The following is a 27,961-nucleotide window of genomic DNA, read 5'->3' as shown; positions in this document are numbered from 1 at the left end:
GAGAGAGAGAGACCAGCTCAGGACCCTGGGTGTGCCAAGCCCATACTCACCAGATGTGAGCCCCTGAGGATATGTGGAAGTTGATAGCTTAAATAAATTCAAGCAAGAACTGGACAAACTTTTGGAGTGGATGGGGAGGTGAATGGGTTTTTTCCTTTTTTTTTTTTTTGGCTGACGCTGTATAAGCTTGCTTTCTTGCATTATATGCCACTACTAATGCTAATGCCAATTTTTCTGACAATTTTTCCAGTTTCAATTGTCTCAGATGAATGGAGTTTTTCAAAATTGAAATTAATGAAAAATTATTTATGATCGACAATGTGTCAACAAAGACCCTTATTTGGCAATAATTTCAATGGAAAATGATCATTTGGAACAAATAAACATAAATGAAATAATTAATAAATTTGCATCTCTTAAAGCAAGGAAACAGATTTGTATAATTTTTTTAACATTATAATTTCCTTTTTATTTTATTATTGTGATAGGGTACGATTACTGTAATTAAGAATTTAAAGTTTATTTTCAGAATGATTTTGTTATTTTTGTTTATTGTTTCATTATATTATATGTGAGATATGTTGTAACTCTTTTTCTTTTTCGATAAATTAATAATTATTTACGTCTTATTTTATTTTTTAATCAAAATATTTTGAGGCGGCAAATTGGATTTCCTTTACTGGCCGCATATAGGGTCTATAATATAATAGGTAATTATATTATAGATTGATAATGACCTGTGTTTGTAAACTATGACCCACTTGCTTTTTTAGGCTGCATATTTAAGTTTGCAACTCTCTCTCTCTCTTTAACTGTCTGAGGCAAATAAAATGATAGGATTTATATATTGAAGATGTATTTCTTTCTCTTTAGCATCCATTCTTTTGTTTTGTTCTTTTATTTCAGTGATTAATTTTATTTGTAATCGCATTCATATTTAATCTGATTTATGTATTGCGTAGAATACATTATGTGCAGTCGAAGTAATATGAATTAAAAGGAAAAAACTTTATCCACTTTTAAAAATATTTAGCTTATTTTGTACCTAATATAAAGAAACAGTATAGTCTCTACAAAAAAAAAAAAAAAAAACCCCGAACATATTAGGTGATGGGTTACCCAGCTTTCCTCTGACCAAGCCCGAATAACTCAACCACGGTGTGAAAAAGTCCATGAAAATACCTCTCGTCATTACAGGATTTAAACCCAGGCTTTTTCCACATAGTATGGTGAAATTTGCACTTTGCATAGATCTACTGCACGAACCTAACATCAAGCCAATGATTGCGTAATCAGTTACAAAAAAAGTAATGGCTGTTTTGGAACAAGACTAAATGTAAACAAAAATTCACATTTTACAAAATGTTCATTTTAAAATGTAACTGGAGTTTCACTTCATAATATTTATTATAATAACAATCAAATAAATAAAACAATGAAATAATTACTTAAATACAGTCCACAAAAGTTTCTGGAAGTGCTCACCATTCTGCTGAATATAAGTGTTCATTCGTTTCACCATATTCTGTGCCACTTCACAAAGAATTGTTTGGTTTATTCTTGCAGTAACCTGTGAGATGTTCATTTTCAGTTGTGCTGTGGTGCGAGGGTTGCTGTCATAAACAAGTCCTTTAAGATAGTCCCACAGAAAGAATTCACAGTGCTCAAAAGTCCTTTGAGATGAGCCCGTAGAAAGAATTCACGGGGCCGGACTTGTGAGCCCAGGTGACTGTCTTGCTGAAAACAGGAATAACTCACCGACCTCAAGCATAGCGATAAATTGCATTAAAATGTTTTCACATTTTAATACAAATTTAATGTATTTTAATGAACAAACTGCATTAAAATGTTTTCACATTTGAATGCAGTTTGTTCCACATGCAATGGTCCCACAGAAAGAATTTGCAGTGCTCAGTAATCCTTTGAGATGAGCCCATAGAAAGAATTCACGGGGTATGTAGGGAGTTGTGAGCTCAGTTGACTCCGTCTTGCTGAAACCAGGAATAACTCTCACTGACCTCAAACATAACGATAAACTGCATTATAATGTTCAGATGTCAAAATTTCCTCAAATAATATCGGGCCAATAAATCTGTTCTGTGAGAGCACTTATAAAAGCCAATTTTAATCAAATGCAATGACTTTCAAGATATGCATGGAAATTATTGGTCATTTATGCATAGTGTGGATTGCAGATTCTGAAATCTGTGAATGTGATACATTCTTAAAAGCAGCAAATGTATTGCTTTTTGTGCACTAAAGACATGTTCTTCTGTTGGGATGGTTGTTGTAGTGATTTAGAGGCGGACTACAACAAACTGAGTCTCGTGTCTTCCAGCACTTCGTCGTTTAGGACGGTGCACCTTTGATTAAGTTTTCAATCACACACACTCTCTCTCTTCAAACCTTTTAATAAATGATTCTTTGCAAAGAATCTTTCCAACAAGAGTCCCCAGAAGTGGGGACTCTTGTTGGAAAGATTCTTTGCAAAGCGCATGTGATTTCTTACCAAAATGATACTTCACTACAAAAATTATTTGTTCAAGAGCCAGAACCATCTTTCTTGATCAAAAATTTGCGTTTTTCTCTGGCACAATAAACTAACACATCAATTTCCCACACACCAAACAGCTCATTTTCTTAAAGTTTTGTCCACTGGTTAAACTCATTCAGCTCCCTTTACCAATGACTAATAAAATCTCGCACAAACAGGTGTACGGACCATATCTCTATATCAGGTAAACCTCTTTTTCACATGGATAAAGTGTTTTCCTTGGTATTGTCTCATATAATGTAATTCATGGTACTCTCTACTCCTTAGCAAGAGTTGCATCATTATTACAGTTAAGTGTAACTGCGAAATTTTTGTTACTCTTTTCAAGTCTCCAATATACAATGCTTATTTTAAATATTGTATATAATATACTCTTGTGCTAATTATAAATCACTTCATTTTCAGTATTTGTTACCTTTTGGAAACAATCCCATTGTTCGATGGTTGATTGGATGGGCAATGTATCCTAAGATTTTTCTCCTGAAACCTCTCATTCAATGCTCAGAAACGATAAAGAAACACTTGGAGAAGCATCACATGTATCAAGATTTGCTTATTCCACTTCGAGCACTGAAAGACATGCTCCTCTCTCTTGATAAACAAATAAAGGTAAGGTTACAATCCTGTTCTACGAGTGAGTACATGCAATGGTTCTCTCACCAAAGTGCTTATCTACAAAATTATTCAAATTAGGGTGCATTTGGATTCGTATATAAATTGGCTTTGGACTAGTATAGTTACCTCCCCATTCTTTTTTCTGGCTCTGTGGAGAAGTCTAATTTCGATTTCCCTTCAAATCGGGAGAAACCTCTGTGAGAAGAATTTTCATATTGTGATCAATTCAGTCGGTCTCTGGAAAGAACTACATAGGTTTTTTTTTTTTTTTTGCTCAGATGCTTTAGAAAGCTGAGTGCCCATTAAATATACAAAATTTACGAACACAATATAGTGTAAAATGAAAATTCTGGTGGTAATTGTGCAGTCAGATGAAGTTCTCTGAGCAATGCAGGCAGTCTGCCTGGACAGCTCATGGGTTTTGACAATAATATATAGGAATTTTACTAGCAGGGATAAGGAAGTGATTATTCCATTGCATTGTATACAACAATGGTCAGGTCACATCTTGACTACTGAGTACAGGCCTCATTTTAGGAAAGATGTGGATCTGCTGTAAAGTACAGAGAAAGGCATTGAGATTGATGAGGGAACAAAGGGGTGCTCTTACCAAGAAAGGCTTCAGTTCTGCAAATTGCAGCATCTGGAGACTAGCACCTGTGAGACGATCTGATTGAGATGTTTAAATCTTTCAGTGGATTGAGGAAGCTCAATGCTCATGGGATTTGTTTGCTCAGACCACATGCACAAGGGGCACAAATTCAAATTGAGGAAGGACAACGGTTGCAGAATAGATGTGTGTAAGTTTGCCTTTAGCCAGTGGTTGGTTGATTGCTGACAACTTTCCATCTGTTTTTGTGGAAGATGATAGCTTAAATAAATTCAAGGAACAATTAGAGAACCTAATGGAGGTAATGAATAGGTGAAATGGGAGGTGTCTTTTTTTTTTTTTTTTGTGAGAGTGCAATCATGATAGTAATTTGAGAGACTAACTCGGCTAAGGCTTGAAAATAGGCCATAAATGGCTAGTTTTGTTTAGACTGAAGGAATCCTCTTCTCCATACACACACAGCCTTGATTAGCGATGGGCTTTGAATCCAAACAATTTCCACTCAATAGGAGAGGGAGAGAGAGACTATCTGTTGCACTGCCCATAAAGGCATTAAATTACTTTAACATTTGCAGTGGTAGTTATCAAATAACAGGGTCCATGATTCAGTGAAGTTGAAATATATCTGTCCAGTCCCATGTTTTTGCTCATAGTTAAGGTTTTTGCATTTTTCTACAGCAAATTCAAGGAATGGTATCAATGTTTTGATTGAAGATAACTCACAAGCAATTCGACTGATCTCCATCAAGAAAAGTCTTCACTATAAATATTGCCTATCAAGAAGTTTTATAAAGTAATGTGTTCTAGTGTAAGATGTTGCTAATTATCAAATTAAACAATTAAAATTCAAGAATTATTCCAAAGGTGTTGTTAATTAGTAGTACCAGGTCAAGCATTTTAAGTTGCAAACAAGAAAATGCTGCTCTGCTTCTCTCCACCTAGAATGGGCCCAGCAGTACTAATATTCTGTACTCCTGAAAACTGCGGACCAGATGTGGTGGTGTCCAGTTTTCTGTGTTAACACCGGCCTGATTATTATTAATAATTAACTAACTTTTTCTTTTATTTATCAGTAATAATTACTTATAGCTTTAGTTTGGTAATAAAATTTTGAAAAATCTAATGTATTCAAAAATATTTCAGAATATGTTCTAGTAAATGTTGAGTTAGTACTGTGATTATAAATTTAGAATTATAATAAGATTATGTGTATTATAAGGATGCATGTATTATAAGATTACAATATACACGGTGTCCACAAATGATTACCCTGATTACATTTTGTTACAAAAATTTTATTACTATTGGGAGGTTAACAAAATTTGACCCAATTGTTCGCTAATATTAAAAGGTTTTTTTCATCCATACATCAATACAGTTATAGAGTTTTAAGTCCAGTGAGTTAAGTTTACCGCTGTTGTCACTAGTAGTGCTGTCGCATCTATTCATTCAAGATACCATCTGTACAAGAGAAAGCTCAGTGTGTTTGGTTATCTGAAACAAACTCCTGTGACTGTGCAGAGAATGTTTAGAGCCAAGTACAGTAGAAATCCTCCAGACGTAAAGCTTATTAAATCATGGATGGAAAAGTTTTTGGCAACTGGGCCGGTTGAGAAAGGGAAAAGCATTGGCAGACCATCCATTTCCGAAGAAACAGTGGGTGCAATTCAAGATGCTTTTATGTGATCACCTAGTAAATCTGTGCGACAAGCTTCATGGCAGTTACAAGTACCAAAGTCTACAGTGCACAAAGTGTTACGGAACTATCTAAAGCTATATGCCTACAAATCAGTTTTTGCTGAACATTTGTTTTTCAGATTAGGCCTCATTTCATGTTAGTGGTGTAGTCAATAGACACAATGCGCGTATTTGGGGATCCGAAAATCCACACGTGGAGAGCATATTCGTAACAGTCCCAAAATCAACATGTGGTGCACCCTATTACATGATTACATTATTGGACCTTTCTTCTTCCACGAAAAACAATTAGTGCAAACACTTTTTTAGACATGCTCATCAATTATGCTATACCCCAATTGGAACAGAGGCAGCGTACTGTTATCTTTCTGCTGGATGGAGCATCCACTCATTGGGCTCAAGTTGTGCGTGACACTTTGGATAAGATATTGGTAATCCTGCACTTCAGTGTTGTGAGTCACTGTCAGTACCCAAGTCACCGCCAGCTCCAACCTGGCGTGAATCATATTCTGACAGGCAGTACGTACGTGCAGTTTTTTTTTTTTTTTTTTTTTCGTTTTCAGAAAGAATAAAAAACAATTTCCTGACTACATAAGAATTTTATTATAAAAATAGACGTAGATTGTTATAAAAATTTATAATGGAAATAGGTAATTATTATTTTCAGGTAATATATTTTGTATTGCCTAAAAATGATAATGAGTATATTTTGTGATTATTTGTAATAATTTGTGAATTATTACATTTGTGTAAAGGTGAATTAAATAAAATTACAGAAACTACCTGATTTACGTAAGGGTTGCGTTCTGCAGAATGCTACGTAAGTTGGAATTTCCCCCATGCTTGTGCAGGACTCGCAACTGTGCTCGCTGAATTGATTGAATCAAAAAAGAAATGTTTGACAAACATGTAAATAGAATTATTTATTGTATTTATTCAATTTTTTATCTCATGTGCAGGAAAAATTACAAAAGCGCACACTTTAAAAAAAATTTCAAAATTATAAAATTACAAAAAAAAAAAAGGGAGGAGACAGGCATAACATCAGTAAGTTTTACCTCTCGAGCATCATTGCCAGAATTGACGTCTTCAGCTCATAAGTACGCCGCTGTGGAGGTTGAGGGCTGTGGAGATTTAGAAGGGGTCGGCCGCTCAACCTTACAAAAGAACATATCAATGGATGACTGGATGGTGGCTTTTTTCTTTTCATTGTAGATGTCTTTGTAGCAAGTAACCATGTCATTCACCTCTCTGTTAACTTTTAAGAATGTTTGCTGTCAGGATCCATCTTCTGAAACCTCGCCATTGCCATCTCTCTAATGATGAAGCGTCTCGTGTCCTCATTTGGTTCATCTTGAGCTTCATCAGCATTTTCTTTCCCTATTGCTGCCTGCAAGTCAATAAGTTCTTCATTAGATAATTCCTTCTCTTCTTCCTCTATTAACTCCTCCACATCTTTGGCATCAACCTCCAACTTCTGCAACCTTTACAATCATATCTGTAACCTCTTCGTATGATTCGTCTTTTTCAAATTCTTCAAAGCCTTTTACATGCCGTGGGCATATTTTCTTCCATGTGCCATTAAAACAACTTTTAGTAATTTCTGCCCAGGCCTTATTAATGGTTAAGATGGTGTGGTAAATATTGTAAGATTTCCAAAAGTCTCTTAATGTAAAATTTTTCTTATCATCTACTGCAGACAATGCCTGAGCAAATGTTGTGCATAAATAACATGCTTTTAAATTTGAAATAACACCCTGATCCATAAGTTGGATGAGTGAAGTCTTGTTTGGCGGTAGAAATGACTCTCTCGTTCGAATTGAAATCATCTAGATGCATAGGATGTCCAGGAGCATTATCTAATAGAAGCAAAATCTTGAAAGAAACAATGTTGTCTTTGCAATATTTTTCGGGAGTGAAGCAGCATTTAAACCAATCCTCAAAGAGAAATATTGTTTTCCATGCTCTCTGGTTCAATCGGAAATGCACGGGTAGTGTGGCTTTATTGATGCCCTTAGATGCACGAGGATTTCCAGAATGGTACACAAGCAGTGGTATTAATCTGTAATCTCACGCTGCATTAGCCCCAAGCAAGAGCATGGCCGTATCTTTTGATGGCTTGAAACCTGGCATTGTCTTTTCCTCTTCAGCACTATATGTTCGATCTGGAATTTTTTTCCAATACAGAGCAGTTTCGTCAATGTTAAAAATTTGCTGCGTTGAATAGTCGCCTTTATCAATAATTTTTTCCATCACAAAATTTTTTTTGTGATGCAATAATTTTTTCACATCACAAAATTTCTCTGCAGCTACAGAATCAGGCACTGGTGACTTCACCACATACTTTAACATTGTGGAAACCAGCACAATGCTTGAATCTATTAAACCACCCATTGCTTGCCACGAACTTGAGTTGGGGTTCACCGTACTTATCCTTAATATCTTTATAAGTACTTGTTGCTTTTGCTTGAATGGTCATTAGACTCAGAGGCACTTCTGAATCTGATTTTCCACCCATATTATTAACAGCTGTTCCATCTGCTATATAGCACCTGAACGCTGTTTTATGATTGCTGTTGATCTTAAGTGCATTGGTTCTTTAACATGTTCTTTTATACGTGCACTGTCTCTTAAAATAGTATTCACTGTTGAAGCAGCAAGACCTAATTCCCTTGCAATAGATGACAAACTTTGTCCTGCTTTGTACTTCTTAATTAATCATCTTCATTTCTAAATCAATTTTATTTCATTTCCTGGCACTACCACCACTTGCCCTTTTCGTTGGTCGCTTTCCCTTCATTGTAATACGTAAATAAGAATGAAGAGAAGTTTCTGAAAATTTGTTTTTTATATGATTGAAGATTTCAGATTGAAGGGGAATACATTTCACCATAATAACTTAAAAAATGACAATTGCAGTTATTGGTATTATCGCAAATGCAGTAAGATAGTTTACTACCCATTAATTAGATGCACTAACAGAAAAGCCCAATAAACCGGAAAGTGCAAATTGTTTTATGGTCGTGACCTCCAGAAACATGCTTTAGAAAAATATCACAAAGGTGTTCAAAATTGATTCTTATAATGGGAACATATTTACCCCCAGGGCTCACATCTGGTGAGTATAGGCTTGGCACACCCAGGGTCCTGAGCTGGATATCATCATTCTTCTCTTTCTTGGTGATTCCCTTCTATTTCTTTCTCTCTCAAGGTAACTTGGGAATTTTTTTTTTGGCTGGTGCAGCATAAGCCTTAGGCTTCCATGCGCCATGTAGCTAATAATAATAATAATATGATAATGATAAAAGGGTATTGCAATTTCCATTATAAATATGACCTTTTAGAGAGATAAATAGCTTAGTTATATAGCAAAATGCGAAATTTTCAACTTCCGAGGACTTTGAACGAATTACAAAAAAAAACACAATGTGGGCTAAGGTAAAGAAAGCCAACATGAGAAACGTCAGATAACTTACTTGGAAAATTAGTTTCCCGACACCGGACTCTAGCCCTGCTCACTCGGTAAACAGACGGTAGGTGTTATCGGTCTGGAGCCAAAACCGAAAAGGATAATTGATTGACAGGTAGGCGTGGCAAATGATGAAATGATTGGCGGTGGGTGCGACAGACGACAAGCTTCTGTGTAATCATTGGTTGGCATTATAATGTGTATTTATGAGTAAAGAACGGTGCATAATAGTTTTGTGATGAACGGTAAACAGGCAATAGTAGCGATGAATCTTTTAAAGATGGAAGAAATTTGTAAGGAAAATAAAACGTTGATTGATTTTTTTGATGAAAACTAAATTAATAAAAGTTTTGTTCTGTTCTTTTTTATGTTCTTCATTATGTTTTTTTCTTATTATTAGAAGCAGATTTTTGGAGTTCATGAGTGTTTTTACTATATTGTTGATTTAGGTTTGGCTACGAAAAAAAGGAAAAGGTTTTATTTTTCGTAACCTGACCTTAAATGGTAGGTTAAGAAATAATAGAAAAGGTTTCCTTATATTTTGTGACCTAACATTAGGTTAGGAAGTAATAGGAAAAGAAAGATTCTTTATATATATATATATAGTGAATAGCTACTGAGGTGTTGATTGATGTTATGATACGTGTGTATCCGCACAAGTGTCTTTAAAAATAAAAGTACAGTAATAAAAAATTAATATTTTGTTAATAAACAATTTATGTGCTAGTCCACCCATGTTTCTAAAGAAAAAAGGTTCTAACCTGACCTTTTCTCACTATTAGGGCATATTATTGAACAAGAAAATAAAAATACAGTCGTAAATTTATTTTTTTATGAATGTATTTCTAAATATGACTGATTCTAAAGAAAAAAGGTTAGGTTAACCCCCCCCCCCATGCTCCCATGAATTCAAGTGGAGGTAACCTGACTTTTTTTCACCATTATGGAAAGCTTTCATTAGGGCATGTGCAATTAGGGCAAGTTACCATTAGTGCTTCTGAGTGCTACTAAAGTGATACTAAACCAATTTATCATGTGTTGTGTTCGCGCACCAATCAGCACATCGTTTGCCATGCCTACCTGTATCAATATATTCTCGGCTTTGCTCCAGACAGATAACACCGACTGTCTGTTTACCAAGCGAGCAGTGTTAAGAGTGCTGTATGAGGAAACTAATTTTCCGTGTAAGTTATCCAACATTTCTCGTCATTCTCGTGTTGGCTTTCTTTACCTTTGCCACAATGTGCTATTGGATTCACATTACAATGTTTTCACAATACCTCCATTTACTCCTACGGGATGCAAAATAAGTTTCCACGATTTTAAGTTTGTGCTGGCCGACAAAAACTTACGTAAAATCGAATTTCTGTAAGTTGAGTATTACATAAGTCAGGAAGTTCCTGTACATGTAGTACTTAATGCTATAGATCCAATGATATCTATCTGTATATATATATATATATATATATATATATATACATATATATACATATACATATACATGTATCTTCCCCAGTTGATTCAGGAGTATTGTGTTATCGAAACTTATCCAAACGCAGAAATTGCATTATGAATTTTTCTTACCCTGCCTGTAATAGTAGCTTCTTGTGAAAGGTCCTCGAGTAAACTCAAATTGATTAAAAATCACCTTAGATCAACAACTGGACAAGAACGACTAACCAATATATGAATTGTATCTCATGCCGCATGAAACATAAATTAGGATAAAATTATTGATGATTTCGCGTCAGCAAAAGGGAGAAAAATTCAATTAAAATAATACATCTTCATTGTACATGTTCAGTTTATTTTCACTTTAAATGGTTTTTAAAAAATGTACTACAATACGTTTTGGAAAGTTTAATATATATATATACATATAGATAGAAAGTTAAAATCATTGGATCTATAGCATTAAGTACTATATGTATTTTTATTTAATTCACCTTTTCACAATAATTCACAAATTATTACAAATATATACAGATAATCACAAAATATTATTTTCAGGCAATACAAAATATATTACCTGAAAATAATTACCTATTTCCATTATAGTTTTTATAACTATCTACTTTTATTATAAAATTCTTATGTGGTCAGGAAATTGTTTTTATTCTTTCTGAAAATGAAAAAAAAAAAAATACTGTGAGTACGTAGTACATTGCCAGTATACAGACCGGCAGATACAGTGATTGTCGCACATGCTCCGTGACAATTCCCAACACATAGTCTGGCAGATATAAAATTTTCTTGTTTATGCTCCGGCATGACAACAACCAAGTCAGTAGTTTACATAAATCATCGATACAAATATTTATCATATTTAGTAGTCACGGGCTTGAACCCAGGTCCACTCAAGGAATGCGTGCTATGCACTCTCGCTCCTGACTACTCGGCTACGTCAGGCCTTAGTGAGTGTCACGCGTGCTCACTGCGTCAGGCCTTAGTGAGTGTCACGCATGCTCAGTCAAGTTGAAACTGTTCCGGAAGACACGGAGAGTGTCGCACATGCTCTGTGACAATTGCCAGCACAAACTGGCAGATAGTGTTGTGCATGCTCAGCAAGTCAGAACTGCACATCAGAATAAGATTCACAACAGGTTGGAATTGGCGGTGACTTACGGGCTGATCGTGACTCACGACACTAAAGTGCAGGATTACGAAGACAATAGAAATAAAATTTTTGTAACAAAATTTAGTCAGGGTAATCATTTGTGGACACACTGTATATCCAAGGCAGTAATTTTATTCTTGATTGGAGACTTGTGTGGTCCTGAGATCAAATTGTTATTTCAAGAGGTTTGTTATTAGACAGTAAATATTTCAAACATGAATAAATAAGATATTTTTCATTGATCATTTACATAATTTATTTTTTATATCAAAAATAAATTTGACATTCAGTCTCTCTTTTCCATTATAATCTTTCTCATTTATGTCATTTCAATTTTTGATTTTTTTAACAAAGTTTTTTTATTTTCTTTTGATAAAAGTTCTCTGTTGGATTTGAACACTTATGCCAAGAATGAATTGATTTACATATTCAACATATGAGGTTATATTATAATATCAAATGGAGGTCACTAATTTGAGAAAAATGCATTGTTTGCAAAAAACAGAGCCCAGTTATCTCTCATCATGTGATGTTTTTATTTATTTATTTTTAGACTTCGGAAACATTGCTAATTTCAAAACTCTTGATTGTCATTTCAAGACAAACATATTATACTCTGCACAAAACTATTGCTGGCCTTTTGAGCACTATCAGTAGGCTCACTTAATGCAGCTTCTGCTCAGATCTGGATTAAATTGAATACCCTTAGGTTGTTTTAAAACAACTATTGAAAACCTGAACAAGGTATTCTAGAACAACTGAGAACTAGTGGCAGCTCTTGCAGAAGGGTGGACTAAAATTCTCGTTTCCCTACACTAAAAAACTTATAAAAAAATGACATCAAGAACTTTCTATAGAACAGAAGATTCTTGATGTCATCAATGAATCATATTAAAAATTTCATTTTTTATAACGAGATGTACATTTCACTTAAATGTTCCAATACATGTTGGAGGACAATATATAAAAAAGTATGTTGAGTACTGCGACTTTAAACATCTTTGCAATGGCCACAGAAATGCAGTGTAAGTTTGGTACTTCAAATATTCCACAATGAAAAGTACATGTAATGTATATAACACAGTGTATATCATCACACAATGTATATCATCATGATATTTTATCATACAGTAAGAATTAGAACCCTTTTTGAATGGTTCTGGTAATTTCTAAACCAGAACCGTCAACAAGATACTCTCTGATGAACTGCTTCTCAGACCTTTTTTCATCTGTGACCATTTTATTGATTTAAAAACTCCTGTGGGCTACCTACCTTACCCTGCTCCCACTTGCCATTGCAGTTGAAAAAAAAAAAAAAAAATGGAAAACTTCTTAAATATCAAAAAGGGCCAAAATGAACACTTTTGAACAGAATATTTTGGTCCATTTGAGTGCAGCTTGTCTCCAATTCCAACAGCTCGTCCTCCCCGCATTGCAAGGTTTTGTTACCGCAGTTTAACATCTGTTTTAAAAGCTTAAAATATGAAAGAAAGATCTAATGGAATGAAAATTGAAGTTACATTCTGTTCTCTTGAGTTCTAAGTTTATATGAAAAATGTTTTTAATACTGTTGCTGGGGCATGATAACAGTTTGATAATAAATGTAAAGGGCAACATGTCTCTTAGCATTCATTGAAATAAACACCTTTTTTTTTTTTTTTTTTTTGGTGTTTTTAGTTACTATGTAATATGATGAAATATAAACTTTACTTTTATAGTTTAAACATCACTGAGAAAGGTTCTAATATTAAAATAGAATGTTTGATCATATTTGTCATTTAATCTAATATCAATTATTTCTTATTAAATTTAATTTCCATGAATGCTCACAAAGAAATGTCTTCTTTCACATATAAAGAGTACAGAGAAGGGCAACAAGATTAGTGAATGGAACAAAGGGGTGCTCTTACAAAGAAAGGCTTAAGTTTTGCAAATTACAGTGTCTGGAGACTAGGCACCAGCGAGGTGATCTGATAGAGGTGTATAAACCTTGAATGGTTTGAGCATGCTCAATGCTGATGGGATTCTTCCTCTAGCTCAGAAAAATCACCTGAGAGGGCATAAATTCAAATTGAGGAAAGACAGATGTAGGATAGACGTGCGGAAATTTGCCTTTAGCCAGCGGGTGGTTGGTTGGTGGAACAGACTTCCATCCCTTGTAGTGGAGGTTGATAGCCTAAATAAGTTTAAGCTGGACAGGTATTTTGAACGAACAGAGGGGTGAAGTGGAAGTGGGTTTTTTTTTTTTTTTTTTTTGGCTGATGCTGCATAAGCTTGCTTTCTTGCATCAAATGCCTCTACTAATGCTAATGCTAATGCTAAAAATTTCTTTTGAATTGGACACAGTTTCCATTTAATTTTTATTATATTTAATTTCCATTGACCGAATTTTAAATATGAATTTTACTAGGTTTATCCACTATGGCTTTGTCCCTTCATTCTTCGGGAAAATCCTGGATTTGTGCATCCTGTGCCAAATGAAGATGAAATGTATGTTGATATCGGGATCTATGGAGAATCTCGAATAAAAAATTTTGATGCAGAACTGGCTACTAAAAAATTTGAAAATCACCTCAGAGATGTAAATGGGTAAGTATTTGTAACAAACATAATATGTGATTTCTTAATTTATAAAAATTATATAAAAAAACTTTTAATGGTTATGATACTTAGTTTTTAAGTCAAAATATCTATATTTGGAACCATGGTAACATGAAAGTTTTGAACAGGATGCTGCATCAAGGTGCCAGCCATTCTGGGATGGGGGGAAGCAGGTACAAAAGTATTTTTATTAATGATATATGATCAATAGTTTTATTTATTAAAAATTATCAAATGTTTCATTTATAATTTTAGAACCTTCCTCAGTGATATTAAACTATAAAATTAATAACGTTTCGGTACCAAAATCTTTACATTATTATTCTTGTCATTATGTGTTGTTTAAAGCTGTAACTGGCTGCATATTACTGATTATTTAGAAGACTAAATGCACAAGGCATAATATGTTATGGGATTGAGATTAATTATATAATATTGGTGTAAATACACCATAGTTTACCCATAAATTTAACTACATAAGTAGTGTAATGGCATCGTTTGATTATATCTCATATTGTGACTACCTTCACAATGAGATACCAGGTATTGCACTATTTCAAATAAATAACGCTTCTCTAGAAGAGGAGACTGCTGTTATTTATTCTCAGTGGGCACCACCACCACCCAGATGCATTTCGGAGCTTGTTGCTCACTCATCGGTGGGCGGGCAGGTACCCTGATAATGCAGACCTGCCATCAAGGTTGTAAAGTTAATTCCACAATATGAGAGATGCCAAATGGTGAAGATAATGATAATATTTTAAAGACTAAATGCACAAGGCATAATATGTTATGAGTTGAGATTAACTATATAATATTGGCGTAAATACACCATAGTTTACCCATAAATTTAACTACATAAGTAGTGTAATGGCATCATAGTAGTCTCCTCTACTAGAGAAGCGTTATTTATTCAAAGTAGTGCAATACCTGGTACCTTGTTGTGAAGGTAGCCACAATATGAGATATAATCAAATGATGTTACACTACTTATGTAGTTAAATTTATGGGTAAACATGGTGTATTTACACCAATATTATATAATTACTGATTATTGTACATATGTGTTAATTATTTGTAGCAAAGTTTGTTTTCATGTAGCAAAGTTGAGGATAACATTTCTTATTTGTAACTAGGCACTTAAAAGTATTGCTATGACCCAGTTTATATTAAGCGTAAATTGAGTGTTATCCTTTAGGCTCCTTTACAATATTATCTTGGAAAATACAAGGCTCATTCAATAAATTATCTGCCTACCTAAGTCGGAAATAAGATAGAGGCTAAAATCTGTTTTATTTTTCAATATAACTCCTCTGAACTTCAAAAATTTTCCCATTTTGTTGGCAATGAGGAAATACCAGACAAATACAATTCTTTATCCTGTCCATCAAAGAACACAGAAACAGCGGACTTCAGTTCATTATCATCAGCAAAGTGACATCCACATATGTTTTTTTTTGGGATGTCTAAACAGAAAATAGTCACAGGGCCAGATCTGGACTGTAAGGTAGATGGGTAAATACTGTAAGTACTTTACAGCAGTGGTCTCAAACTCAAATTGCATGCGGGCCGAATGCACGATCTGAAAGCAGCTGACGGGCCGGAATTTTTTTTTTAACAAGGTGAGAGTGAATATAAGCACCATATTTACAACAAATACATAATTTAAATGTATTTGTGGGCCGTGTAAAATTGCTTCGGGGGGCCGGATGCGGCTCGTGGACCGCCAGTTTGAGACCACTGCTTTACAGTACTTACCCATCTACTTTACTTACCATAAATTTGAAGCCTAAAGGATAACAGTCTCTCAAAGCAGCAGCAAAAGCATGTGACCTGTGCACTGGTGCTTTGTCCTGAAGAAGCAGCACACCTCTGGAAAGCTTTCCGCAGAATGTTTCCTTTATGACATCCCTTAGGTTGTATGGTAGGGATGCATATGACTCCCAGTGACTGTCTGCTTGCATTCCAACTAGTGAATGTACAAAACTCCCTCACCAATCCCAAAAAATGATGATCATAATCTTGCCAACTGAAGGTTTTTGAGTGGGGGAAACCCTTGTGCTTTCATTGCATTGATTCTTGCTTGGTCTCAGGATCCCAGTGACGAACTCATGTTTTCTCACCCATGACAATTTTGGAGATGAAAGTTTCAGGGTCCCTTCCATAAAGCTCTAAATTCTCCTCATAACACCATACTCTGAATTCCTTCTGCACAAGGGTCAGAAATTTGGGGACCCATCTTGCACTGATCTTAGTCATCTCCAAATGTTTATGGAGGATAGTTATAACTGTTCCCTGAGATATGTCACATTCCCTAGACATTTTGGACCTCTGTCACTCACCACAAGGCACAATTCCACAGTTTGCCACATTTCTGGAGTGGTCACTATTACAGGCCTTCCTGGAGATGGATCATCTCTGATGGACTCTCTACCCAACTTGAATTGTTTTCACCAGAATTTCACCTGATACTCTGAAGATGTCCTGTTGCCATACACAGCCAACGTCCTTTCATGAATGGCATTTGGCTGATTTCCTTCTTTGATGAGAAACTTGGTGAATGAATGATGCTCCAATTTCAGCAAATCCATAATTTGATATGGATGTCTTCCTTCTTTCTGTTACAGCAGCACAACTAGCAGTGCAAAAAAGGCTGCAAGAGTAGCTCATTTTTTTTTTTTTTTTTTTTTGATTTGGTAATTGTTGGCGCATCGGCTTCTGTGGCCATATTGCACCTCCCAAGGTTTTTGCAGTACTTTGATCCAAGCCCGAGGCGGGAATCGAACCCGCGACCTTTGGGTTGCCGGGCAGGTACTTTACCCACTCGGCTAGCCCGGTCGGCGAGTAGCTCATGGTGTCTTGTCAATGATATACAGGAATTTTGTTAGATAAGGGGATAATTATTCCCTTGTATAATGCAATGGCCTGGCCAGGCCAGGCCACACCTTCAGTATTATATACAGGTCTGGAGGCCTCATTTTAGGAAAGATGTAGAGATGCTGGAACGAGTACAGAGAAGGGCAATGAGATTGGTGAGTGGAACAAAGGGTTGGTGTTACCAAGAAAGGCTTAAGTTCTGCAAATTGCAGCTTCTAGAGACTTGGCACCTGCGAGGTGATCTAATTGAGGTGTATAAAGCCTTGAATGGATTGAGCAAGCTCAATGCTAATGGTATTCTTCCTCTTGCTCAGATTACTTACCTGAGGGGGCATAAATTCAAATTGAGGAAAGGCAATTGTAAAATAGATGTGTGAAAATTTGTCTTTAGCCAACAGGTGGCTGATAGTTGGAACAAACTTCCATCTGCTGTAGTGGAGGTAAGCAACTTAAATAAGTTCAAGGCAGAACTAAACAAACATATAAAGTGAATGGATGGGTGAAATGGTAAAGGTGTTTTTTTTTTTTTTTTTTTGGTTTATTCTATATAAGCTTGCTTTCTTGCATCATATGCCCTGCTAATGCTAACCTAAAATCATGGTGGGATTAGAATTAGTATGATTCAAAGTAAGATATGTAAGAACATGATAAATCGTGACTCACTCAAATATAACTATGGGAAGTACCTCAGGGATAATTTATTGAATGCTTCTCATGTTATATGTTCTAAAACATTCCAATAAACTTTTATGCAGGAAATAATTTGATTGGTATTTAAAAAAATAATAATAAAAAAAAATACTAAAAGTGATATTTGCATTTTTGAATTACAGTATAAATTAATTTTAATATATATATATACATTGCCCTACCATTAATATCCGGACACCCCTCCATGGATGGGGAAACAGGTCCTATGCATGCAAAATGTCACAGAACCTCCTATAAATAAGCACACTGGGCTTCGAACAGACAATTGCAAAATTGGGCATGCAAGATGACACATTTAACAGACTTCAAAGTGGAATGATAGTAGGATGCCACATAAGCAAGTGTTCTGTACAAGACATCACAGTCACTCAGCGGATCCCTAGGTCAACGGTTAGTGACATCATATGCAAATGGAAGAGGAATGGGACTGAATCTGCCAAAAAAAGCGGCCTTGTAAACTAACAGGATGGGACAAGAGAATTCTGCCAAGAACTGTGTGCACAAATCATAATTTGCCATTGTTTCAAGTCATACAAATCCTCTGTGAGAGTATTGGGACTAATGTCAGCACTAGTACAATACAAAGGACACTACACGATATGAGTTACAATGGTTGTGCAGCTGTTCACAAGCCATTGATCACCTCAAAAAATGCTAGATGCCAATTAACATGGTGTAAGGAGCACGAATCCTGGACTGTAGAGCAGTGGAAAACAATCCTGTGGACAGACGAATCGAGGTTTGCACTCTACCAGTCCGATGGCCCTTCCTGGGTGTGCCGAATGCCTGGGAAACAGTTCCTTCCTGATTGTATCTTCCCAACAATAAAGTTTGGTGGAGGCAGTGTCATGGTATGGGGCTGCTTTTCATTGTTTGGCTTGGGCCTATTAGTCGTTATCGACAAAACCATTAATGCTATGCAATACCAGGACAGCTTGAACAATATGCACTTCCAACATTATGGCAGTACTTCAGGGAAGGCCCATATCTGTATCAGCAAGACAACGTGCCATGCCATACTGCTCAGGTTGTAACAGAGTGGTTTGAGTACACGGGTATGGAAAAGTTGGATTGGCCAGCCCAGAGTTCTGATCTGAACCCTGTTGAGCATCTTTGGGATGTATTGGATCGTTGGGTACGTACACATCAAGATTGTCCAAAGAACAAAGCCGAATTGGTAGCTGCATTAAAGGCCAAGTGGAGGAACATATCACTTGACATTTATAAAAAGCTGGTTGAGGGTATGCTGTGACGATTGAAGACCGTCATAAAAGAAAAGCTTTCAGCACAAAATATAAAATGACATAATAAAAAATAAAAGCTCTTTTTGTCTAAAGGCAGGTGTCCGGATATTAATAGAAGGGCAGTGTGTATATATACATATATAATATTGGTGTAAATACACCATAGTTTACCCATAAATTTAACTACATAAGTAGTGTAACATCATTTGATTATATCTCATATTGTGGCTACCTTCACAACTAGATATCAGGTATTGCACTACTTCGAATAAACAATGCTTCTCTAGTAGAGGAGACTATGGTTATTTATTCTCAGTGGGCACCACCACCACCCAGACACATTTCATAGCTTATTGGCTCGCTTATCGGTGGGGGTAAGATAATGCAGACATGCCATCATGACTGCGAAGTTAATTCCACAATATGAGAGATGCCAAATGGTGAAGATAATGATAATATTTTAAAGGCTAAATGCACAAGGTAATTTGGGTAAACTATGGTGTATTTATACCAATATTATATAGCTAATCTCAACCCATAATATATTATGCCGTGTGCATTTAGTTTTTTAAATATATAAATATATATATACAGTGGCAGACAAAAATACTGCATCACTTGTGAATTTTGCAAATAATGTTTCGTGCTGAATTGTGGGTTGCAGAAATGTTTAAAATGGATTTGTTAGATGGGATATACACCGATGAGTCAAAACATTATGACCACCTACCTAATATGATGTTTGTAATCGACATGCAGCCAAACTAGCTCGTAACCGGTGTGGCATGGATGCTACAAGATTTCTAAATGTGTCTTGTGGTATCTGGTACCCAGTTGTGAGCTATAGTGGGCTCACATGAGCTCGCGAGAGCCCACTGTTATTTTTTTTGAAAATTTGCAAGCCCATTGTTGAGATGATCATTTATTTTACAAATGAAATCCTAAATGCGCAATTATTAAGTATCCAGCGCTGAAACATTTCATGGAGCGAGTGGGGCCCCATTCCCAGCATTTTAATGGTGCAATCGATCGGTTATGTATTTTAAAATTGCTTCATTTTTGATTTAATTACATTCGGACCTCTGTTTAACCAACTTCTTTATACCGAATTTTTTAAAATTTCCCTTGGTAATTATATTTAAATACAGTAGTTTCTGCAGAACGAAAATTATTTCCATATAATGAACAGATTAGGAGAGACAACTTTGTATGCATTGTTCTCACCTCTGGCCTTTAGGTAATTAGAAAGCGCGAATTAAGGGTGAAAGGGATTACCGTTCCACAACGTTAGTGGTGTCCGTAAAACTTATGCAGCCACATTCCGAGAAGTCGTGCTAGTCAATATGCTTTCCATAGCCAGTCAGGGGATTAAGAAGATACCCGACATGGATAATAGCCTCTGGTCAACCTGTGTTGTGGTTCCCCTTTACTCCGACAAACGGGCACATGTTTTTCAGAGAAGTGAGTGATCCATGCCTTCCAGTAAATTTCTCATGTCTGTTTACATGTTCACAGTAGCCAAATATCTGAGTGATTCCGATATTTTGCACAGTATTCAAAGAACTACTGACAGTAGCAACGTAGGGGAGGGGAATCGAGGAAACTAAGATATTATATAAACTTTAAGAAGATGAAATGTTGACAGATTTTGAAACTTTGTCGAGCCTTTCATTGCGTAGAAAATGTTCTAAAATAGAATGGCATACAGGCAATAATTTAAAAAAAAAAAAAAAAAACTGTATAACCAATCTCCAAAAAACTAGCGCGAATTAAGGATGATTGCTAAAGAACTTGATGTAGAAACTACAAAGATCGGTCATGTGTTTGGGCTATGAAGAGCAGCTTGTAGCTTGTGAATGGTAATTACGGGTTAAGGGAATTATACTGCATTGTGCAAACATTTTGGATCAGATGCTGCCGCAGCCCAGTGGTCAGGTGTGCGAATGCATACGTACACGTGCCTTGAGTGACTCAGGTTCAAGCACCCTGACTACTGAATATGGTGCTGCTTCTTGTATTCTCTATGACGGTATGGTCGCCCTGGAGTATAAAGAAAAATTTGTTTTTATTTGGGATTGTTAAAGCGACTTTTAAATCTGGAATTTCTTAACCATTTAGCACTAATGATCGACATCCTGCAGGAGCTCTCTTACATTTCAGAAGCTTTACAGATTCACTATGGCAAAAGCAGATAAATTATGTTTATTTTTTATTCGCAATATTAAAATTTTATCATGAAAAAAATGTATCCATTATATTTCCCTAGTTGTAAAAAAAAGAATAAAAAAGTCGCGCCTTCCGAGCACGAGTGGTAGATGGTTTTATGTGAAACATCCTTCGCGTCACGAATAGTATGGCGTCACATGGTTGTGACATCATACTGTTCAAAAATTCCAAACAGTTAAAACTCGAGATATCGTACTGGTCACGAAAAATTTGTCACGTGCTCTATTCTAATCATACTACTAGTGAGTGTCCCACACAGACTAGTTGTCTGAGCGTAGGAAGCACCTCTGGCAGACGCCGCGAATGACGTCACTTCCATGACCGATCAGATTTACTCGGTAGGTACCCCCTCCCCCTTCCCCTCCAAAAGGATGTTTCACGTCAAAAAGTTGGCAAAAGTGCGAGCCCATTGTTAAAATATTCACAGCTCACCACTGCTGGTACCAACATGTAACCAGCAGATCCTTTAACTCCTGTAAGGTCTATGGTTGAGACACCACAGATCGGAGTTGCTGTTCCAACACAAACCACAGACGCTCGATGGGATTGATGTCTGGGAAATTTGGAGGCCAGGGCAATACCTGGAAGTCTTCCTCATGTTCCGCAAACCCGTTTCGTAAAATCCGGGTGGTGTGGCATGGTGTATTATCTTGCTGAAAGACGGTGCTGCCAGAGGGGAAGACTGTTGCCATAAAGGGTGTACCTGGTCAGCAATGATGTTTAGGTAGGTGGTAGACATCAGAGTGTTCAGCACATGGATGACTGGATCCATGGTATCCCAGCAGAACATCAACCAAAGCATGACACTGCCGCCACCAGCTTGTTTTCATCCCATGGTGCATCCAGGCGCCATCACTTCCCCAGGTAAATGATGCATATGTACCCGCATATGTTGTGGAATCATGTTTCCACAACAGGAAACATGATTCATCAGACCAGTCGATCTTCTTCCAATCACTCAAGGTCCAGTTTCAATGCTATTTTCAACAGTACCCATTTTAGGCACTGTCACCGGTGAACCGTGGTTAGCATGGAGCGGAAGGGCAACTGTGGAGCGGCCTGCGGCTACACAGCCCCATTTTCAGCAAGGTTTGATGTACTGTGTGTTGTGACACTACTCCTGTCACCAGCATTCCAATTACCAGCAAGTTGCCCTTCTGTTGCCACGTACCATCCAGGATAGCCTTCACTCATCTCAAGCATCGATGAGCTGTGGTCATCCAACACCCTGCCAGCAGTTCGTGGGTTTCCCCTTCTCGGACCACTTTCGGTAGGTACTAACCATGGTTGATCGTGAGCATCCCACCAGCCGTGCCATTTCGGATATGCTCTGACCCAGTCATTTGGCCATTACAATTTGGCCTTTGTCGAGCTCACTTAAGTCCACTGCCTTTCCCATCTGAAGAACAAGAGTAACACTGATTAACGGAGCTCAGTATCAGGTGTTTTTTATACCATGTCCTGACCCGCACACTGGCTGTAGTTCACCTGCAGATGCTTTGATTTGCATAACGACTCACTGGTCATTATGTTTTGGCTCACCGGTCTATATCTCTGAATGAAATCCAATAAAAAGGCTCCACCTGATATACCTAATTGTCATATCTTCTCAAAGGGTAAAATACATAATTAATGGAAATATGAGAAATCAATAGGCCTCCGTAGGAGGAGTGGGAGTGCAGTAGCACATGCTCTTTGAGTAGACCGGGGTTCAAGCCCCTGACTGCTAAATATGGTCAACCTGCCAACCCGCACTGGACCAGCGTGGCAGATTATGGTCCATTTCCCTCAGCATGAACTGTTGAGGAGGCTTCCATCCTGCAGTGGGTTAATAATGGCTGCACTTTACTTTTTTTTATGAGAAATCATGCAAATGGCAATCATGACAACCAGACATACATTTTATTGCATTTATGTGTACAAACTGAAATGACAAGTTAATGTAATAGTATTATGTACTGTAAATCAGCAAAATAAGTCCTCAATATTTTGTGGCTCCTCCTCAAACTGCAATTACAGCTTTGCAACAATCTGGCCTAGAGTTAATCAACTTCTGGTTGCCTAATTTCTGGATATACAGTTGCCACACCCTTACAATGCTCTCCTGCAGCTGAATCTTACTTGTTGGCTTCTTCTGAGCAATTTTAGACAACATTATGTACCAGCAATTTTCAAGAGGGTTCAAATATGGACTGTTGCCAAGCCAGTCCAATACTGCAATGCCAGCTTTTCTGAGGTATGACTGCACTTTATCAGGGAAAAAATCGAGGCAAAAAATGAGTGTATTTTAAGCCTTGTGAGACAAGAAGACAAACTTATTAAATCTAAATAGCATAAAACTTATCAATTTTGCTGTGTGGCAAGGTGCTGAGTCGTGTTTAAAAATGTAGTTTTGGACGTCTCTGTGGTGATTCCTAATAATGGGTTTCAGGCACACCTCCATGATCAGGGCCAGTGCTAGCATTAGCATTAGTAGAGGCATATGATGCAAGAAAGCAAGCTAAAAAAACGCTCCCATTTCACCCCTCCGTGCATTCCAAATACTTGTCCAGCTCAGCATTAAATTTATTTGGGCTATCAACTTCCACAACAAAGGATGGAAGTCTGTTCCACCAACCAACTACCCACTGGCTAAAGGCAAACTTCCACACATCTATCCTACATCTGTCATTTCTCAATTTGAATTTATGCCCTCTCGGGTGATTATTCTGAGGAAGAATCCCATCAGCATTGAGCATGCTCAAACCTTTCATGGCTTTATACACCTTATTCAGATCACCTCGCAGATGCCTAGTCTCCAGACACTGTAATTTGCAAAACTTAAGCCTTTCTTCGTAAGAGCAACCCTTTGTTTCATTCACTAATTTTGCTGCCCTTCTCTGTACTTGTTCCAGCAGCTCTACATCCTTCTTAAAATGAGGCCAGACCTGTATACAGTATCCAAAGTGTGGCCTGACCATTGCCTTATACAAGGGAATAATCACCTCCTTATCTCCCCTAGAAAAATTCCTGTATATCATTGACAAGACACCATGAGCTTACTCTTGCAGCCCGTCTGCGCTGCTCAGAGAACTTCATATCTGCTTGCACAATTACCCCAGGTCCTTTTCATTCTCTACCACGGTCAGTGTAGTACCACAGAGTTGATACGTTGCTCTGGAGTTGCTGTTTTCCATATGTAGTACTTTACATTTGTCAAGGTAAAACTTCATTTGCCACCTCTCAGCCCATCTGCTCAACCTTTCAAGATCCTGTTGCAGCAGCAGCATAGCGTTAGTAGTGTCCTTAACAACCCTGCCAACTTTTGTATCGTCTGCAAACTTGGACATTAAGCTTGATATACCATCATCAATATCATTTATAAATACAGAAAACAATAATGGACCCAACACTGAACCCTGAGGGACTCTACTAATAACATTAGTCCACGATGAGCAGTATCCATTGATTACCGCTCTGTCTTCTCCCACTCAACCATCCCTTTATCCATAGCAGCAATTTGCCTCCAATGCCACACTGCTCCAATTTGTGCAGCAGTCTTCCATGTGCAACAGTATCAAAAGCCTTTCTAAGATCCAAGTATATAATATCAGTTATTCCCTGCATCCAGTTCTTTTGTGACTGCATCATAGTGTCCAATGGTCAGGCAAGACTTTCCCTTAACAAAACCATGCTGTGTCCAAGCTATAACTGATGTCTTGTCTAGATGATCCTGTGGTGTTTTTTTAACCAGTGCCTCCATTAATTTTCTTGGAACAGGAGTTAAACTCACAGGTCTATAATTACTTGTGTCAGCCTTTGATCCTCCTTTGTGAATTGGGGTCATATTTGCACATTTCCAGTCTATGGGTACCTCCCCTTAGTACAAGGAAGCTCTCATAATTATGGCTAAGGGTTTGCTTACTTCCTTTGCTGCCTCCTTTAATATAACTGGATAGATCCCATCCACCCCAGGTGCCTTTCTTGTGTTTACCTTCAACAATTTCTCCTCCACTTTACTCTCAGTTATTACAAGATCATCTGGCTTACTGCCAGAGTTGAATACACCTCTGGCATTCCCCTCACTGAATAACTCCTCATGTGTGAATGTTGATGCAAAATATTCATTTAGTTTGTTAGCTACCTGAGCAGGATCATCAACAGTTGAACCATCGATATGAAGTGGACCAATCTGATTCATACCCTTCCTTCTAGAGTTTACATAAGTAAAGAACTCTTTGCTGTTTTTCTTTGCATCCTTTGCCAAAGATTTCTCGTAATCTGCCTTCGCCTGCCTAACCTCCTATGTAACTTGGTTACAGATCAGCTTATATCTATCATAGACTTCTGCATCACATGTTAATTTATATGTATCCCATGCATTTTTCTTCTCTGCCATATTTCTCATCAGTTCATCTAACATCCATTTAGGCCTAAACCTTGAACAATATTTCTTAGTTGGTATGTAACGCCTAGTAGCTTCCAAGATAAGTTCTTTGAATGCTTCCCATTTTGAATTTGCTGTTGGTAACATCATCAGTTGGTTCCACTGTATAGAATTTAAATACTGTCTCAGAACATCGTAGTCAACTTTACGAAAGCAATACCCTTTACCCCTGATGGTAGTTACCTCTTTGAGTAAATCCCACTTCAGCACACTGTGATCACTGCCACCTAGCGGTTCCTTTTTCTGCAGATTCTTAATGCATGAAGAATCAATACTGATGATCAGATCAAGAGTATTACTCCCTCTAGTTGCCTCCCAAACATGCTGATGTAGAAAACAATCATCCAATAAATTCACAAAAGCCTTACTAGTGTGTGTGACCAACCCACAAATTCCAGTCAATATCTGGGAAATTAAAATCCCCATTATAAGACTCTCTGATTTATTGACCCACTCTATTTTCCTGTACAGTTTCTTATTATACTCATCAGAGTCATTAGGCCTATAGCACACTCCTACTCAATTTTGAATTCCCAATGCTTATGTCACACCAAACTGACTCGACACTGCAGTGTCCAGCGATGTGGACTGGCTTCATTTCCTTGGATTTTGTGTTTCTTAACTAATAGCATAACCCCTCCTCCCTTCTTATCCTGTCTATCCTTTCTGTACACATTGTACTCCCCAAATTCCAGTTCTGCATTCCTTATATCTGTGTGACACCACATCTCTGATATCCCGACAATATCTGCCTTTAATGTTTTGAGCACTACCTCAAATTCATCAAATTTACCAAGCATTTGTATACTTGCATGTACACCAGTGTACACGCAAGTATACATGCACCTGTTCCTATTCTTAGCTACCCTAACACAACCCATGTGTTTACTTGTACTGCAATGACTCCCAGCAGTCTCTGAAATATCCTGCATCTTGATTTCCAGGCTGCTGCTCATTCCAATAGAAGCAGTGCAAGAATCACTTTCACCTCTGCCAGTGACTACTGTTAATCTATTAGTCATTGTATCCTCCCCCCACCAAGCTAGCAGTTTTCTGACCTACCTAAAACTGCCTCGATAGCATCAGCAGATATTCTTGCACCCTTTCTATTTAAGTGTATCCCATCCCTGTAGAAGCAGTCTCTCCTGTTAACAAGTACAGACCAGGCTGAAAAAAATTCTACCCCTTGAGGAATCTACTTTGGGATTCTGTCATGAAGTCAAAACAAAAATGGATATGAATTGATGAAATATGATGTTCAGAATATTCCATACATCCAGAATATTCAATATTATATATTGAATATTCTGGATGTACGGTCTTCAACATTACAGTCAATGAACAACTTGTTACTTTTAAGTATTGTTGTTTTAAATTGTTAATTTTTAATAGATGTATTTACTTTTTTATTTACTAAACAGTTTTGTTTTCTTAATCAGTTTTCTACAATATTCTGTTCTTCTTTTAAGAGTTTAGTTTAATTTTTTCTTAATATGTTTTAAATGTTTTGAGTTAATATTTTTATGTATAAATGTTCAGATTTTGTTGTTATTGTAGTTTTAGTAATCTTTTTTGTTTGTGTTTTCCTTAAGCTAGAATTATGAACAGCCTATTATACATTTTCACACACCCAGAATTGGTGTGTGAAAATGTATAATAGGCTGCCACTAGTTGAATCCACATTACTTTGAATTCAAGGTGTGTGGAGGTCCTTTCAAGATAATGGAATTTGGTTTCTAATGTCCCAACTGGGTAATTTATATGCATCTGTAGAAATGGAAAACTTTTTGTCGTGTTATTGATAATGCATCCTTTGCTGTTTTCAGATTTCAGATGTTGTATGCAGACACGTATCAGACGGAGGAGGAATTCCGTGCAATGTTTGATCACTCCCTTTACGATAAATTGAAGAACAGTTTAGAAGGATGCCTTGAAGCATTTCCCAGTGTGTATGAAAAAATCAATAGGAATGTTCGATTATGAATCCATCAAATAGTTATGATAATAATTTTTATCAATTAAGAAAAATCAAAGAGAAACCAAGAGAAAACATTATTTTTAACAAAAGTTTTCGGAAAATAAAGTTGGTTTCTCTTGTGCATTTATATATATGCGAACATTTAAACATTTTTTATATACAGTCTTTTTTCTCTTTGTTGTAAAATTCATCAAGGGTTTTAATTAAAACAATGTGGCAATCATAAGATATTTGTAATTTATATTTATTGAAATATTTCAAAAATATTTTGTGGTTTAATTTCTGTAACCAGTATAACTGGAACTAGGGTTACCATCTTCTGCACTCATAAAAAG

General features: G+C 36.7%; 1 protein-coding gene across 1 annotated transcript in view; it reads left to right on the top strand.

The window, feature by feature from the left end:
• Window positions 1–27,631, top strand: part of LOC150088097 (delta(24)-sterol reductase-like) — a 50,212-nt gene extending 22,581 nt beyond the window's left edge. Inside the window, exons 5-7 of the mRNA XM_090370017.1 lie at window positions 2,960–3,163; window positions 13,974–14,152; window positions 27,475–27,631. Coding sequence (XP_090226143.1) covers window positions 2,960–3,163; window positions 13,974–14,152; window positions 27,475–27,631 — 540 coding nt within the window. The remainder of the gene's footprint in view (window positions 1–2,959; window positions 3,164–13,973; window positions 14,153–27,474) is intronic.
• Window positions 27,632–27,961: the final 330 nt, after the last annotated feature.

The sequence above is a fragment of the Mastigoproctus giganteus genome, chromosome 3 (assembly GCF_048544385.1).
Source record: "Mastigoproctus giganteus isolate SK-2022 chromosome 3, ASM4854438v1, whole genome shotgun sequence".
NCBI lineage: Eukaryota > Metazoa > Arthropoda > Arachnida > Uropygi > Thelyphonidae > Mastigoproctus > Mastigoproctus giganteus.
The sequence above is the reverse complement of the archived record's forward strand: the minus strand, read 5'-3'. Positions and strand labels throughout refer to the sequence as shown.